This window comes from Mus pahari, chromosome 10 (assembly GCF_900095145.1).
Source record: "Mus pahari chromosome 10, PAHARI_EIJ_v1.1, whole genome shotgun sequence".
NCBI classification, from domain to species: Eukaryota; Metazoa; Chordata; class Mammalia; order Rodentia; family Muridae; genus Mus; species Mus pahari.
Window position 1 is genome coordinate 101,887,130 of NC_034599.1, and position 18,283 is coordinate 101,905,412.

Genomic DNA, 18,283 nt, shown 5'->3' on the forward strand with positions numbered 1-18,283 from the left:
GCTACATAATAAATCTGTTTAATAGTGTACCCTGTACCATGTCCTCTCAGGGAAAAGACAAAACTAGGTAAAGATAAAGCTGAGACTCAGAAAGGTTCAGTCGGGTGCAGGGAATGTCTTGAGAGCTACTCACATAGTCAAAAAGTTTCTGAGAGTTCTTCTAAATTGTATTCCATAAGGAAGCCAATGCCCTCTTCACAAAGAACACACAGCCACTTTCTGATGCCTCACCACAGGCTACTCCCCGAGTTCTCTTCACTGTCTCCACACATTTCTTCTCCATAACTTCCCTTTGTGAGCAGCAACTGATATTGAGAGTACTGGATTCTCCCCTTCCTCCTACTAGCCACAGTCAATCAAGGCCTCTGGCTCTGAGGCTGGATAAGCCAGCTTCAGATGCTGTGTGCTATTGCTCAATCCAATGTCCTACAGTTTGTCACTCTGAGATAACAAACCATCAGCTAAAGTCACTGTTGGCAGGTTAGAAATTATCATCGCTGCTATCAAAATCCGGGTCACAGAGCAAATTCGTCCCTCCCTTCTTACACAGAGGAGGCTCTAGGTTTTCAAGGCCGAGGTCACTGAACCAATTTATCTGCTGGTCCTCCTGGGAGCTGCTGTCTGTGGAAGAGCGCTGGGAATACTGCAAGAGGTCCCCTTGCGTTGCCCTTGCTGTCTGACTGGTCTCTCCTGTTCTTCCCAAAATGTGACATGTTGACTTGGTGGAACTTCTCGGAGTCAGCCAACAGATGAGGGGCCCCTGTGGATTACACACTGGAGACTGGGGACAGTGATGCCTAGCTATGAAAGCACAGGCTTTCCTTGAGGTCTGCTCTTCAGGCTTCCGATCTAGAAGCCCGCCTCTCTTTGATCTCCTGGGTTGTTGCTTCTTGCCTCTCCTCAGTTTCCTGCAGGTCCCGCCTTTCTGTTCAGTTGCTGACTGTTCAAGTGAGTCAAAAGAACACATGCTTTGGGCCCCATATTCGGGGCAGGCATTCTTCACTCTGGCTTCAAACTTATTTAAGTCCCGCTGGGAAGCTCCTTGGGCAATCAGACCTTGGTCATTGCCAGCCTTCTGGCTTGGGAGGTTAGAGAAGTGGTTACTGAGGCTTCTGGTGGTCATAACCCAGTTCTTGCAGTAAGTCTGCATGGTCTTGTTCTTCACATGCCCATTGCCTCTATGGAGCCCATCTGTTGGCAATGCAGCCTTTTGAAAAACATCACTCTCTGCTCCTTCATCCCAGACACCACACTCCCCAGGCCTCTGGGAACTCCTACTGGGATTTCCTGCAGGAGCCTCCTGGGCCTGACAAGTAGCTGGCTCCTCAGAGGGATACTTTTCCTGCCCAGTAAAATGGAGGCTCTGGGTCAGAGATGGTGAGGTCTGAGAGGTGCTGTCTTTCAGATGCCCAGCCACCTGAGGCACAGAGGTGATTTTTTTCAGCTCTTCTAGGATACCAGGCACAATGAGCTGGCCCAGGTTGTCACAGAACTGCTGCAAGTTCTTACTCTGCTCCACAACTAAAACTTCAAGGTTCTTCAGGGTGGATTTCATCTCCATAAATTCAGCTTGTCTCTGGGAAAGAAAGTGAAAGAGGAGATTGATGGACAGGATGAAGTGTGAGGACAGATGTGGGGGCAGGGCAGGTGTGAGGAAGAGCTCACACCCTAATCACAGTGCTGAGATGGCTGAATCAAGAGCACTAACTTCCATGAGGGAATGGAAGGACAGACACCTCAGTGCTTAAGAGCACTTGCTGCTCTTGCACAGGACCCAGGTTCAGTTCCAGGAACCCACATGATGGCTTAGAACCATTTGTACCTCCAGTTCCGGGAGATCTGATACCTTCCTCTGACCTCTATGAGAGCCAGGCATATACATGGTACAGAGACACACATGCAAACAAAACACTTGTATATATAAGAAGAAACTAATCTAAAAACATAAAAAGAGGATTAACATGGGTCTGAGGCTAGCTTGGGCTTCAGAGTCAGTTCTAAACAGCCTGTGCTACAGGAGAGAGTCCCTGTGTCAAAACAAAAAGAATGTGAGAAGCAACCAGTGGACAAAGGCTTGTCCCTCACAGAGCAAGCACAGGAACACTGTGAGCAAAGACTGGGTACACATCCTGCCAGAGAACCCTGAGGGTAGGCTATAACGAAAAGGTAGACTTAACGAAAAGACCACTACCCCGGGCTCTCGTCTTCAATGGAAATCTCTCACACATTGAGCGTCTCTCTTGAACTTAGAGATGAAGCCTAAATCACACATGGGCAGTGGCAGGTATCTGTATCTGAGCTCCTCAGGAGGCTAGGGCAAGCACACTTGAGACCATTACCTCAGGACAAGCCTGGACAACAAAACCAAGCAAAGGAGCTTGCCGTTCATACTCACAGCTGCACACGTCCTCTGGATCTCAAGGATGGCCTGCTCCACGCTGCCTTTGTCTCTCACTGACTCAACCATCAGGTCACGCTGGACCCGTGCAGTCTCTTGAACTAAACACGAAACAAAGACAGAGTCTTCCTAAGGAAGCTGATGTGCATCTCCTGCTCAGAGCACGGCAGAGGAAAGGAAGGGGCTGCATCCAGTGTGCAGGATGACACAGCACATGCTCTCTCCTAATGCCCAGGAGGAGGTCCTCTTGACCCAAATAGTCTCTCCTCAAGAACAGGCCTGCAATCTTTGTACTTGGAAGGTTGAGCCATAAGGATGCTATGAATCCTAGGTAAGACTATGTCTCAATAAAATAAGATAAAATAACACAACCTTCCCCCAAACTCACCAATATTTATCAACCATCTTTTTATATACCAAACACTGAACATGCATTCATATACATATATATATATATATATATATATATATATATATATATATATATACATACATACATACATATTATATACATATTGTTAGCAACCAGGCATTTCCACCAGTCTGCCCTCAGAGACCTAGCCAGGGCTTTACAGTTGACACCCACCAATGCCCACCTCTGCTGCCAGATGCAAGAGGTGAGGTACATAAAAGCCTCAGCCACCCAGATCTATCTCTCATTCCCCATTTCTCTCTTTCCTGTTCCTTCTCTGTCTCCGTCTCTCCCTTATTCTGTCTTGTTCTTTGTCTATCTGTCTGCTTGTCTGTCTCCATCTCTCCCTCATGTCCCCACTCCTAAATAGCTCTCCTCCTCCCAATAAACCTCTTACATTACATCTGTTGTTGGCATAAGTTCTTAGCATGCCTTGGCACAGGCCACTGAAGGTACTCCCACCTTCCCCATTTTATCCTAACACACACACACACACACACACACACACACACACACACACTTTTTGTTGTTTATTTTATTTTATTTTATTTTATTTTATTTTATTTTATTTTATTGGTTTTGGTTTTTTGTTTTTAAGACAGGCTTCTCTTTTGCAGCCCTGGCTGGCCTGGAACTCACTCTGTGGACTTAGGCTCAGAGACCTGCCTCTACCTCCTGAGTGCTAGAATTAAGGGTGTGAGCCAACCTCCACCAGGTCTCAACTAAAGGTGTGCACTACCATACCCAGCTACACTGTTTAAAAGAAAAGAAAGAAATGTTGTCAGGGAATACAGGTAACTAATGACAAATGCATGGATAACTGTTGTATAATACAATAAGTGCGATAAGGAAAAGGATACCAAGTTTTAAAGTGCATCATTTTTTAATTTTTGTTTTTTGTTTTTTTAAAAAGGGTCTCACATAGCCCAGCAATGGCCTCAAACTCTATATCAGCCAAGGATGACTTTATTTACTGAGTCATCTCACTGGCTAACTTTTTCTTTCTTTTTATTCATTCATTCATTCATTTTATTTATTTAGATTTTTTGAGACAGGGTTTCTCTGTGTAGCCGTGGCTGTCTCAGAACTCACTCTGTAAATAAAGCTGGCCTCAAACTCACAGACATCTGCCTGCCTCTTCCTTCTGAGTGGTCAAATTAAGGATCTGAGCCAGCCACCATTGGGCATTTATTTATTTAAGATCTATTTATTTGGGCTGGAGAAATGGCTCAGTGGTTAAGAGCACTGACTGCTCTTCTGAAGGTCCTGAGTTCAAATCCCAGCAACCACATGGTGGATCACAACCACTCACCCATAATGAGATCTGAGGCCCTCTTCTGGGGTATCTGAAGACAGCTACAGTGTACTTACATATAATAAATAAATAAATAAATCTTTAAAAAAAATCTATTTATTTACTATGCATACAGTGGTCTGCCTACATGTATGCCTGCATACCAGAAGAGGGCCCCAGATCTCTTTATAGATGGTTGTAAACTACCATATGGTTGCTGGGAATTTAACTCAGGACCTCTGGAAGAGTAGCCAGTATTCTTTTTTTTTTCCTCGTGACAGGGTTTCTCTGTGTAGCCCTGGCTGTCCTGGAACTCACTCTGTAGACCAGACTGGCCTCAAACTCAGAAATCCTCCTGCCTCTGCCTCCCAAGTGCTGGGATTAAAGACGTGTGCCACCACTGCCCAGCCTAGTAGTAAGTACTCTTAACCCCTAAGCCATCTCTCTAGCCCCCATTACTTAACTTTTTGAGACAGAGATTCACTATATAGTTCTGGCTGGCATAGAATTCACAAATATCTGCCTTCTTCAGCCTGCAGAATGCTGGGATTAAAGGCCCACTATGCCTGGCTTTTTTGTTGCTGTTGACAGGGTGGTTTTATTTTGTTTTTGAGACAAGTTCTCATGTAGCCCATGAAGGGACCAGCATCTGATACAAGACACCCCATGCTCAAGTTCTCAGCACAAAGGAGATTTATTTGTACCACAAGGACAAAGAGCCAGGAATAAGAGACAAAGCCAAGACAGGAGATACGGGCCTAGGGAGAGGGGGAAGGGATATTTGTCTGGACAGACAAAGGACTGCCTCCGGATAGAGAGGAGACAGGCAAGTGGTGGCTTATAAAGGTAAAAGGGGGGAACTTCCTGTTAGGATGAGGTGTTTAATTTTGATTGGAAAAGTTAATTAGGGTAGCCAAAAGAGGATTTTTGATTACTAGATCTCAAACTTAGATCCTTGGTAGTCAGTCTCAGGGGGAGCAAGTGGCCAAGTAAGGGAACAGACCTTGGCACCTAGCTTTAGGAATGTAATCTAGGGCTGGCAAGATGGCTCTTCAGAAGGTCCTGAGTTCAAATCCCAGCAACCACATGGTGGCTCACAACCACCCGAAATGAGATCTGAAATGAGATCTGATGCCCTCTTCTAGTGAAGCTGAAGACAGCTACAGTGTACTTAAGTATAATAATAAATAAAATTTTCAGCCAGAGTGAGCAGGGTCGACCAGAGCAAGCACAGGTCCTAAAAATTCAATTCCCAATAACTACATGAAGGCTCACTGCATGTGGTTATTGTATCTGTTCAGCTACAGTGTATCCATATACATAAAATCTTTAAAAAAAATTTTTTTAAAAAAAGGAATGTAATTAATGGTTGTTAGCAATGAAACAGAAAGAGGGGAAGGGCAAGGGCTGCCCGAGCCATGTTTGCCATGCCCAGGCTAGCTACAGTCCCTTCAGCCTAGGCTGGTTTCAAACTCCCAAGGCTGTCCTGAACTGTCCTGCTTCTACCTCCCAAGTGCTGGGATTAGAGGTGTTGCTTCACCACACTCAGCAAAAGAATAGCATTTAAATCCAGAGAAGAGCCGGCCACAGAGGCGATACCTTTAGAGGGTACTCATAAACATAGCACACTCCATTGTTTCTATATTTACAACTACATAGGCCGAATAGTGGCTCACACCTATACCACCAGCTCTTAGGAAGGGGCAGGAAGAGAACTATCATGCTTCTGAAACCAGCCTCGAGGCCATGGTAAACTAAAGAATTTAAAAAGCATTACTATTGCTACTACCACCAGCTCCCAGCTCTGCCAGCACCTGGCAATTCTTTTTTTGTTTTTTTCAAGACAGGGTTTCTCTGTGTGGCTGTGCTGGAACTAGCTTTGTAGACCAGGCTGGCTTCCAACTCTCCCTGCCTCTGAGTCTTGAGCACTGAGGTTAAAAGCATGCTCCACCACCACCTGGCAATAAACATATTTTTAAAAATTTTCATTCGGTTTTGTTTTGTTGAGACAGGGTCTCACTCTGTAACCCAGGCTGGTTTTCAATTCCCGATGCAGTCAAGGCTATCCTTAAGCTCCTGACCCTCCTGAGTTGGTTGTCTGCCTGAAGCAGTAGTGGGTAGAGGTAGCAGGACTGAGAGGTAGAACCGAGTCAAACCAAGTCAGAGCACTGGGGGTGTTTCCTTACACTCACGGAATACTGGGGCCCTAATCCTTTCATTTCTCTCTTCTCTCCAGAACAATGAGCCGGACAGACAGACCCCCTTCACCATGTGTTCTCATCAGGAAGCACTATTCCCACAGCAGCCATAAGCTAAATACTCTGGAAGCCAAAACAAACCTTCACTTCTTTTTGTTGTTGTTTTGTTTGTTTGTTTTCCAAGATAGGATCGCTCTATATAGTCCTGGCTGTCCTGGAACTCACCCTGTAGACCAGGCTGGCCTCGAACCCAGAGATCTATCTGCCTCTGGAAGGCTGGAATTAAAGGCATGAGCCGCCACCACTGCCACCCCGCACACTGTCACTTCTTATAAAGCAATGGAAAGCTAAAAGAGTCTGTGACTGGGGCACCCACGGACGAGTTACTCCATCAATTCACACAAGGAAGCACCCCCCATTTGCTGCTGTTCTTACCACTGCTACTTGTGAGGGTAACAGTTCTCATTCTAAGCTATCTGAACATGCACAGTTGCCCCATGTGGTGATGCCCAGTTTGGAAGTCAATGGATAAGCAGTACAGTGCTTCTTTTCAGACAGATGGAAATTATTTTATGAGCCATGCAAAGGCATTGATTTTTGTAAATGTGAATGAGCTGACAGATTAGCTTAAAATAAAAAAATAAACAAATGCAAACAAGTACAGATGCACAAGCATCTATTTTCTTAGAGAATAGTAATTCTAGGCAAGTGTCTAGCTAAGGAGAATAGTGTGTTGCGCGTTTATAAAGGCATCCATCTACATGTAAATCATTTAATTGGTAGGGGAGGGGATTTTGCAAACAGGGCTCTATAGCTGACATTAAGACCAAGGCTGACTCATCACAAAACAACTCTCACTGAAACCAAGGCAGCGAGAAGAACAGCAGGTGACTGGAGTATTTCTAACTCCTAAGGAGGAGTGTGTCTACATAGAGCACAGTGGGCAAGCCATGTGAGACTCCGGAGGCTGCTGATTCATTTCAAGCATGTGGTGAGAAGGCTGGCAGAGCTACCCTGAAACAGCAAATACTGAGGAGAGGATCAGTACTTCATTAAAGCCATTGTGGGATTCAAGTGTTGGCATGGGCTAGTGAGAGCTCGGTGTAACTCCTGCTCTTTCAGATGATCTGGGTTTGATTCCCAGCACTTACACTGCATGGCGGTTCACAACTGTCTGTATACCAGTCCTAGGGAACCCGTTCACATTCTAGAAGTCTGAACTACTTAGGTGATGTTCTCTAATGTATACTTTTAGCCTGGTCATTTAGAAGTTCCAAGCCAGCCAGCGCTACATAGACAAACATTTTTTCCAAATAAATAAAATAAAAAATTACACTAAAGTTTACAGGCCAGGTGTGGTGAAACGTGCCTTTGATTCCAGCAGCTGGGAAGCAGAGGTAACCAGCCTGGTGGTGAGTTCCAAGCCGGCCAGGGCTATGTAGAGAGATGCCCTGCCTCGAAACAAACAAAAAACAAATGAAACAAAACCAAAAAAGTATTATCACATAGCAGCGGGCTCCACTATGTAGGCCTAATTTTATGCACTTACCTTATCAAGAACAATATGAAATCATCCTGGAAACCTGGTAAGGGTCAGAAAGTTCACATTCATGGCTCACCAGTGCCCTCTGCTGCTAACATTAACCTTGAGACACTGACAAAAATTTAAAAAACAGAAATGAACAAAAAAACCATGGGACACTCACAAGTCTTGGCTATGGTCTCCACAGAATCTAAAATAGACTGGCTTCTAGAGCTGAGATGTTCCTCAGACTTTTCCACAGATGTCTGCAACTAAGAAACAAAATTAAGAATCACATGGTGACTGGAGAATTGGTCAGAGGTTAGGAGCACTGTCTGCTCTTCTAGAATATCAGGCTTTAATTCTCAGCACCCAAAACATAGTAGCTCACAACTGTCTATAACTCCAACTTCAGGGGATACAATGACTTCTTCTGACCTCCAAGGTCACTGTGCACGCGGTTCATGGACATACATGCAGACAAAACACCCAGTACATAAAATAAACTTAAATTTTAAAAAAGAAAAGAAAAAAAAAAAAAAAAAAGAAAGAAAGAAAGCACCACCCATTCCGTGTCACTGATGTGGAGAATTGTCATTTAAGGTAAAGCAGGAAACAGCTGCCGCTCTGCCTGCACTACACGACACTCTGACTCTCCAACTTGAGCTGAACCTACCTTGTTAATGACTTCTGGAAAATGAGAAACAAAGCTGTGCAGGGTCTCACTAGAGTTGAGAGGGAAAAAGGAGAAGAGAATAAATCCTTGAGCCCTACTGAAAAAACATGGATAACTAAGTTGGAGAGTCTGCCTGAGAAAGCTTGGTTGTCCAGCCCCAACCCTATGGACCTTCATTCTAATGTGAATCCCATTCTCTTCCTTCCATCCTGTGGCTGCCTTCCCCGCTCTGCTTTTAAGAATTATCACTCGTGTATAAATGTTTTGTCTCTTGTATGCCTCTGTGTACCATATGCAGGCCTGGTGCCCAAGGTTAGGAGAAGTTGTTGTTTCTCCTGGAACTGGAGTTAAGGACATTTGTGAACCACCATGTAGGTGCCGAGAACCAAACCTGAGTCCTCTGCAAGAAGAATTAGTGCTAAGGCAGCTTTCCAGCTCTTCTTCCTGACTTTTTGAGACAGGTTATTGTACATGTCTTATCTGCCCTGCTACTTGCTATAGCATCCATGCAGGCAAAGTGAATAGACAGATATGATAATTAAAATAATCGGGTATGGTCGTGCCCACTTTAACCTCAGCGATTAGTAGATAAAAGCAGGTGGATTTCTGTGAGTTCAAGGTTAGCCTGGTCTAGAGAGATCCTGTCCAACCACAGCCACATATCACTGTGTCTCAAAACAAGCAAACAAAACCATGTAAATACACATAGTAGTTTAAATTACAATGTTTGTACTTTTTAGTCTAAAAATTTTAATTTACATATAATGTGTGTTCATGCACAATGCACAGCACTCGTGGAGGCTGTGGGAAACGTGAGATGTCAGTTCTCTTCTTCAGCCATCAAGATTCTGGGGATTCAAGTCATCTTGTCAGCAAGTATTTCCACCCACTGAGCTATCAAATGCAAATGGCCCCCGACTCTTTTTGACTATATTCATTATAATTTGTGTGTGTGTGTGTGTGTGTGAGAGAGAGAGAAAGAGAGAGAGAGAGAGAGAGAGAGAGAGAGAGAGAGAGAGAGAGAGAGNAGAGAGAGAGAGAGAGAGAGAGAGAGAGAGAGAGAGAGAGAGAGAGAGAGAGAGCCCTCTCGAGAGCAAGAGCTGCTAACACTCTTAACTGCTGATACAGACAATTCCTGGCAACATGCCTGCCTCAGACTTCTAAATTCAGAGGATTTGGGGGAAAGCCACAATGTCTGGTTTTAAATTTTCTTTCTTTGTTTTTGTTTGTTTGTTTGGTTTGGTTTAGTTTGTCTTGGTTTGCTTTGGTTTTTCAAGACAGGGTTTCTCTGTGTAACAGTCCTGGAGGCTGTCCTGGAACTCTCTTTGTAGACCAGGCTAACCTCAAACTCACAGAGATCTGCCTGTCTCTGTGGGAGATGTGAGACACCACGCCTGGCCTGGCTTACATTTTTATTTTTATTTTATGTGTATGAGTGTTGTGCCTATGTATATACTCCATGTGTATGCCTGGTGCTCCCAGAGACCAGAAGAGGGCATCAGATCCCCTGGAACTGAAGTTATCAATGGTTGTGAGTCACCATGTTGGTACTGGGAATTGAACCCAGGTCCTCTGGAAGAGCTCCCTATTTCTAGGGGAATTATTTTTTGATCAACTGAATAAAAAAAATCACATAGAACAGTACTTGAGAGGCAGAGGCAGGTGGATCTCTGAGTTTGAGGCTAGCCTGGTGTATACAATGAGTACCAGAACACCAGGGATACACAAAGAAACACTGTCTAAAGAAACAAAACAAAACAAAACAAATCAAAACAAACAACTGGGTTACAGTTATTAGCTGTCATGAGTTCTGAGAACCCAAAGAAGAAAGAGAGAAAGAGAGAGAGAGAAAGAAAGAAAGAGAGAGAGAGAAAACAGAGAAAGAAAGAAGACAGAAAGAAGAAAGACAAAAAAAGAAAGAAAGAAAAAGACAGAAAGAAAGACAGAGAGAAAAAGAAAGAAAGAAAGAAAGAGAGAAAGAAAGAAAGAGAGAGAAAGAAAGAAAAAAAGAGAAAGAAGACAAAGAAAGAAGACAGAAAGAAGAAAGAAAGAAAGAAAGAAAGAAAGAGGAAAGGAAAAGAAAAGAAAAGAAAAGAAAAGAAAAGAAAAGAAAAGAAAAGAAAAGAAAAGAAAAAAGAAAAAGAAATTCTGTCCACATCCAGCTGTGCATGGTAGCTCATGCCTTCTGTCCCAGCACCTGGAAAGTCAGGGTAGAGGCAGCTGAATCTCTGGCAATTCCAAGCAAGCCTTGTCTATACACCATCTCAAGCTAGATGATCTGAGAAATAAAATCCAGAAGGAAAACATTTGGACAGAAGCAAAATAATATTACTTGAATTTTGCATTTTTCAAAAAATATAGTTTTTGACTTCCAGAGACAAAAATTATAGTGGTTACATTAAAATCCAAAAGTCACATTGAGGAAAGCATAAAGTAATTACTAGCTGGGTGCTGGTGGCCCATTTCTATGACTCCAGGACTTGAGAGTCTAGGGCAGAGGGATAACAACAAAATTTAAGCCAATCTGTGCTATACAATGAGGTCCTGTCTCAAACAAACAAAAGCATAATAGAAAACATTAACAGGCAAGAGTGTGAATACTAGGGAGATGGCTCCTATAAAACATAAGGTTCTAGACCAGGCACCCACAGCTAGGCATAGTCTTGTAATTGCAGAGTCCCAACATCCAGCTAAACTAGACTAATTAGAGAACCCTAGGTCCTAGTGAGAGACTAAGGCAGCGGGTGTGGGAAGACAGCTTAGTAGATAAAATATTAGCCTTGGAAGAACAAGGGACTTGAGTTTGGAGCCCCAGCATGTACATAAAAGCCAAGCATGAGGATGCATGTCTGTAATTCCAGGGCTGGGAAGACAGAATCTGAAGATCCTAGGTACTTGCCAATTAGCTAGTGTAAGCTGAATTCATGAGGTCAACGTTCACTGAGACAAAAATTAAGTGGGGCCAGGCGTGGTGGTGCACACCTTTAATCCCAGCACTTGGGAGGCAGAGGCAGGCAGATTTCTGAGTTCGAGGCCAGCCTGGTCTACAGAGTGAGTTCCAGGACAGCCAGAGCTACACAGAGAAACCCTGTCTCGAAAAAACCAAAAAAAAAAAAAAATTAAGTGGACACCAAAAAAGGTGGAGAATAATTGAGGGAAACATCTGAAGCCCAACTCTGCTCCTCATAGACAGGCACACACACACACAGTGATGGGTAGTTTCAGCTGTCATCTTGACAATGTAAAATCACCTGAGAAGTGAATCTCAATAAGAAATCCAGATTAAGTTGACCTGTGGGTATATTTCTTAGTGATTGTCTCCATTATATTAATTGACATGAGAAGACTCAGTCTAAAGGTGCAGTCCTAGGCCCTAGGTATGGGTCCTGAACTGTAGGAAAAGGGAGAGAACATGTAGGTGTTGCATCCATCTCCCTGCTCTCAAATAGTACATGTGCTATTATCAGTTGCTTCAAGTTCCTGCTGTCTTGACTTCTCTACAGAGATGGGCTATAACCTGGAGTTTGAGCCAAAAGAACTACTGTTCCTTATTTAAGCTGTTGTTTGTTTAGTTTTGTTTTTTATTTGTTTTTTGAGACAGAATTTTTCTGTGCAGCCCTGGCAGTCCTCGGATTTGCTCTGTATACCAGGCTGGCCTTGAACTCACAGAGATCCACCTACCTCTGGATTAAAGGTGTGCCCCACCTCTCTAGCTTCAGGTGGCTTTTGTCAGGTTATTTTATTATAATCGCAGAAATAAAGCTAATATACACCCAGGCAAAGTGAAGGAAAGCAAGGGCGCAGACCAGTTTGTGTCAGTAACCCAAACTGATCTGTAAGCAGAACTGATTTATTGCCCAGAACTCCTGAGCCTCTTGCCTCTGCCTCCTAAAAACTGAGATTACAGCTGTGCATCCTCAACACCCAGCTTGTTGCAATGTTGCCCTCCTTGTTTTCCATTTAATATTTGTTTATTTTGTGGAAATAGAGAATAAACCTAGGGTTCTGGCATGCTAGGTAAGCACTCTACTGCTGATACATATATGAGGGTGGGGGGAAGGTGCTACATGATACCCTTAGAAGAAAACAAAAATCAAGCTAACCTTTATCAAAGTGCACATACATTACCAATCTACTGATGACCTGACCAGAGGCTAAAGGAAGGGTTATAACATCCAGCTTCTTCTGCCCTGGACATTCGAGCTCCTAGTTCTTGAGTCTTCACACTTCAAAACACCTCTCCCCTTCCTTTTATGGCTCCTCTGTTCAGGCTCAATTATATCTCTGGGCCCTTGGTTCTCTAGCATGCATACGGAAGATTTATGGAACCAACTAACTTCCAAAATAAATTAGGCTGTCTATCATTGACCACCCCCATGTGTATGTGAATAGTGTATATACTATTGATTCTGTTTTTATTTGCTATGCACATCCCTGATAAATGCATGCTATTATACTAAAATTGAATTATCTGATTATTAATAGTACATTTTGTTTTCTTCAGAAAGCATGAGTTTTCTCATCCTCTTAAAAGGTATGTATACCTGTCAGATTGGTCCGTTGCCCTTCGTTTTTTCTCCTCAAACTGTTTTGAGAGTCCTTTTGATTTCCCAACTGGCAAAGGAAGAGAAAATAAGCCTTCATCTTTTGTATTGCCTCCAAGCAGCTGGGGCTTTGCCTGGTATTTTGTGAAAATACTAGGTTCATTCTGTGAAATGAAAAAAAGCAACACCAAATGTCACACACCATTCCCTCTGTAAAACACAGAATCATATTTAAGTGCCAAGCATAAGGCTGAAAATAAAGCATGCTGTTTTCCATTATTTGTGTTTATCAGGAAATCATATTTATAATAAAGCAACTGTCTAAGTTAATACAGTTTCTGCCTTATCAGTGCAGAAATACTAAATTTTCAGCTAAAATGACTCAAGGCCAACTGAATATCCTTATAGGGAACAACAGAGAGCTATTTGCTCTGCCTCTGAGCTGTGTTATTAAAGTCCCACTTTAACATATTTAACTCAACTTGCTATGTTTAAATGTCTTTTGAAGTCAATACCTGTTGATAACTTCCACAAGGCCTAAGCAGTGCACATGTGGTGTGGAGAGCCATTTCCTGCGTTTCTTATGGAAAACATGCTCTAAACACTCAGGAAGTGCATTTATTCCCTTATACCACTAGCATCAATTTTTGCGATTATACATAAAATGCTTTACTAACCTAAAGAACTGGGCTAGCCTTATTCATTTGATATAGGCAAGTCTAAATATAATATTAAATGTAGTTCTAGAACCCAGAAAGGGGTAAAAGAGTGCTGGTGGTATATAAGCTTGAATCCCAGCACTCAGGAGGTAGAGGCAGGAGCATGGCTTTGAGGTTTAAGCTAACCTGGGCTACATAGTGAGTTCTAGGCCAGTCTGGGCTACAGAATAAAACTGTCTCAAAAACCAAACAAACAAAAACTCTTGACTCAAAAAATAAATTAAAAAATGTTTAAAATGCAAAATAGCAACAACAAAATCCTGACTCAAAAAGACAAATATCTCTTGTTCTCTTTGACACGTAGATCTGAGCGGTTTTGTTGTTTGTTGTTTTTTGGGTTGGCAGGAGTTTGAGACAGGGCTTCTTTGTATAGTCCCGGTTGTCCTGGAACTTGTTCTGTAGAGTTACCTGGCCTGGAACTCAGAGAGATCCACCTGCCTCTGCTTCCCCAGGGCTGGGATTAATGTGTACAGTACCACTGGGCCAGAACGCTGTGTTTAATGCTGTTTCTATGTGTCTGTGGGGGTGAGTGTGGTTACCGTCTACAAAATAAGAAAAGAGGAACCCAAAGAAAGGAAGAATGGAAGGAGTGGAGTGGGACAGAGCTGTGACCAGAATGTCAGACAAGCCCAGAGCGGATGGAAGGGGACAGGGGAGGCTAGGACGGAGGAGGGGAATGGGAGGGACAATCAACAAAAAAAAATTTCTGCTTTATAATGCCATGACACCTAAAACTCTGTATGCTAATTAAAATAATTTTTAATTTTATTTTATTTTTTTTATTTTTATTTTTTTGGTTTTTTTCGAGACAGGGTTTCTCTGTGTAGCCCTGGCTGTCCTGGAACTCACTTTGTAGACCAGGCTGGCCTCGAACTCAGAAATCTGCCTGCCTCTGCCTCCCAAGTGCTGGGATTAAAGGCATGCGCCACCACGCCCGGCTTAATTTTATTTTTAAGGATCCTTTTGTTTGTTTGTTTTGTTTTGTTTGTTTTTGAGACAGGGTTACTCTGCGTAATAGCCCTGGATTTCCTAGAACTTGATTTGTAGAGCAGGCTGACTTGAACTCACAGAGATCCACCTCTCTCTGCCTCCTGGATGCTGGGATTAAAGGCAAGCTCCACCACTCAGGCAATCATCCCTTTTCTATGGGCTGGTGAGATGACTTAGGTGAGGGCACCCGTTCTCAAGCCTGACTGCCTGTGTTTGTTTCCTGGGACCCGGGAGAAACCTCTAACTTCAGTGTTTATGGTGGCTGGAATAAGAATAATCCCCATAGGCTAATATGAATTGAATGCTTTGTCACCAAGAAGTGGTGCTGAAAGGATTGGAAGGGTGGGGAGGCGTGGCCTTGTTGGAGTTAGTGAGTAGCTGAGGGTGGGCTTTGGGGTTGCAGAAGCCCTTGCCAAGTGCAGTGTCTCTCTGCCTACAAATTAGTGTGTAGCTCTCAGTTCTTGTTCCAACACCATCCTACATCCTGCCTCTCCCTGCCTTGATGATAATAGGCTAAACCTCTGAAACCTTAAGCAAGCCCCCAATTAAATGCTTTGGTCATGGTGTCTCTTCACAGCAATAGAACACTGACTAAGACAGTGAGTGCTCAACCGCCACAAATAAATCAATGTAACTAGTTTTCATAAAAAGATAACAAAGTGATAATGTGAGCCTGTAGTCCCAGGAGGTTCAGAAATTCAAAGTCACACCTAGGAGATGGTGCATTTAGTAAAGATGCTCACCATCAAACCTGCCAACCTGTGTTCTATCCCTGAAATCCACTGCGTAGAAAGACAAAATTATCTCTACCAAGGTGTCCTCTGTGCCCAAAGACACAAATAATAAACATCAATGCAATAATGCAATGTTACTAATAATTAAGAAGTCTGTAATCATCTTTGGCTACACAGTTAGTCTGGCTATTCAGCACCTTTGAGGCCAGCCAGGGCAACATGAAAACTGTCTCAGAAGCAAAAATGCAATGGAAAGTAGTTATAATGCAGAAAATCAGCGGGAAACCTGTTGTGAGGAAGGAGTTCTGAGGGAAGGGAAAGCAGGTAAGAGAACATAATGGGGAATTAAAGTGCATTACACATACATGAGATTGTGGAAAAAATGAATGTTTTGTTTGTATTTTTTATTGTTTTGCCTGCATGTATGTCTATGTCAGATCCTCTAGAACTGGAGTTACAGACAGATATGAGCTGCCATGTGGGTGCTGGGAACTGAACCTGGGCCCTCTGGAAGAGCAGCCAGTACTGTTAGTCACTGAGCCATCTCTCCAGTACCAAGAATAAATGTTTTAAAAATTAAGAGAGCTGGGGCTGGTGAGATGGCTCAGTGGGTAAGAGCACCCGACTGCTCTTCCTAAGGTCCGGAGTTCAAATCCCAGCAACCACATGGTGGCTCATAACCATCCTTAACAAGATCTGATACCCTCTTCTGAGTGTCTGAAGACAGCTACAGTGTACTCACACATAATAAATAAATAAATAAATAAATAAATAAATAAATAAATAAATAGAGCTAGACTATTGCTCACTGGTAGAACACTTGCCCTCCATCAACAGCACTGAAAAACTAAAATGTGTTCCTTTATTTCTTTTAAGTCAAAGGGCTTATTTTTATTTATTGATTGATTGATTTAGTCCTGTGTTTATGTGTATGTGTGTGTTTGTGTCCATAAGTGAGAACATGTGTATGCCACATGTGGAAGTCAGAGGACAACTTCAGGTGTTGGTGAGCCCTTCAGTGTGTTTGAGAAAGAGCTGATCCCCCACTGGTTTCCTGTCTCACCTGCCCATCCTGTCTTACCTGCCCATCCTCTAGTATAAGCCCTAGGGTTAGGTATGTACCATCATGCTTGGCTTTAGATGAGCTCTAGGGATTTGAACTTAAGTCTTCAAGTTTATACAGCAAGCACTTGTCCCACTGAGTCATCATTCTAACTTCTTCTATTCCTATCTTATAGAAGCAGTGGGATTGATGGTACATGCCTCGAACCCCTGTGTTCTCAAGGCGGAGGCAGATGGATCTGTGAGTGTGAAGCCAGCATGGTCTACATAATGAGTTCCAGGCCAGACAAGGCTGTATATAGAGAAAAGCAAACAAATAAATCCATCTTACAAAAGTTATTGCTTGTTAGGTATTTTCACAATCATGAAGAAATACGCATATCTGTCTCTCCCTAGTAATGTTCAAGGGATTGACAATATTTTATGTTGTTCTGGCAATAAAAGAAACTGTATGGTGGTGCATTCTTTTAATCCCAATACTTAGGAACAGGCAGTAGATCTCTAAATTCAAAGCCAGCCTGGTCTATATATGGAGTTCTAGGATAGCCAAGGCTACACAGTGAGACCCTGACTCAAAAACAAAAACAAAACAAAATATCATCAATCAAGCACACACACATGTAGAATAGTAATCTTTAGAGTGCAATTCTAAAGTATGTTCATGTTCAAATAGAATAATTCATTTTTAAAGCTTAGCTCCATAATATCTATGAACTATATACAGAGAAATTCAGAAATCAGAGCTGGGGTGGTGGTCTACACCTGTAATTCCAATAACCAGGAGGCTGAAAACAGAGACAGAGAGTCCAGACTGGCCTAGATAGTAAGATTCTACCTCAAAAGGAAAATTTTAACGAGCTGGAACTCAGACTCACATCCACAGAATCCTGTTGTGTCTGTTTTGGGTGTCTTAAATAAGCACCAGCATCCAAGGACGGTAACAGAGTCTCTGAATTTTCAGGACAGAACTGAGATCCAAAGAGGAACTGGGAATCGCTGAGAGAACAGTCTGTCTGATGATTATCCCAGTTAGACGGTCTAGTGACCCTGAAACAAAGCAAGAAAACACTATGTAAATAAGCATCCTGAAGAAAATAAACCACAACTCACAGAAGATTGGGGTGAGAGCACATGTTTGATTTGTTGTTGTTTTGAGATAGGCTCTCTATTATGTACCTCTGCTGTGTTTATTTTGTCCTCCAAGTATATTCACTGCCTTTATGACATATGAAGAACAAGGAAATTATGAACACCTCCTCCCAACACACCCGGCTGATTTTTTTTTTTTTAAGATTTATTTATTGCCGGGAGTAATTGCGCATGCCTTTAATCCCAGCACTCGGGAGGCAGAGACAGGCAGATTTCTGAGTTTGAGGCCGGCCTGGTCTACAAAGTGAGTTCCAGGACAGCCAGGGCTATACAGAGAAACCCTGTCTCAAAAACCAAATATATATATATATATATATATATATATATATATATATATGTAATTATTATTATATATAAGTACACTGTAGCTGTCTTCAGACACACCAGAAGAGGGCATCAGATCTCATTAGGGGTGGTTGTAAGCCACCATGTGGTTGCTGGGATTTGAACTCAGGACCTCTGGAAGAGCAGTCAGTATTCTTTTTATTTTATTTTATTTTTTTTGGTTTTTCGAGACAGGGTTTCTCTGTATAGCTCTGGCTGTCCTGGAACTCACTTTGTAGACCAGGCTGGCCTCGAACTCAG

At 42.8% G+C, this 18,283-nt stretch overlaps 1 protein-coding gene across 1 annotated transcript in view; it reads right to left on the reverse strand.

Annotated features, from left to right (window-relative positions):
• Window positions 1-481: 481 nt before the first annotated feature.
• The window catches only part of Ccdc36 (coiled-coil domain containing 36), a 23,631-nt gene continuing 5,829 nt past the window's right edge, over window positions 482-18,283 (reverse strand). The window contains exons 2-7 of the mRNA XM_021205899.1: window positions 17,425-17,596; window positions 13,045-13,208; window positions 8,501-8,549; window positions 8,009-8,096; window positions 2,396-2,499; window positions 482-1,576 (exon numbers count right to left, since the gene is read on the reverse strand). Coding sequence (XP_021061558.1) covers window positions 482-1,576; window positions 2,396-2,499; window positions 8,009-8,096; window positions 8,501-8,549; window positions 13,045-13,208; window positions 17,425-17,596 — 1,672 coding nt within the window. The remainder of the gene's footprint in view (window positions 1,577-2,395; window positions 2,500-8,008; window positions 8,097-8,500; window positions 8,550-13,044; window positions 13,209-17,424; window positions 17,597-18,283) is intronic.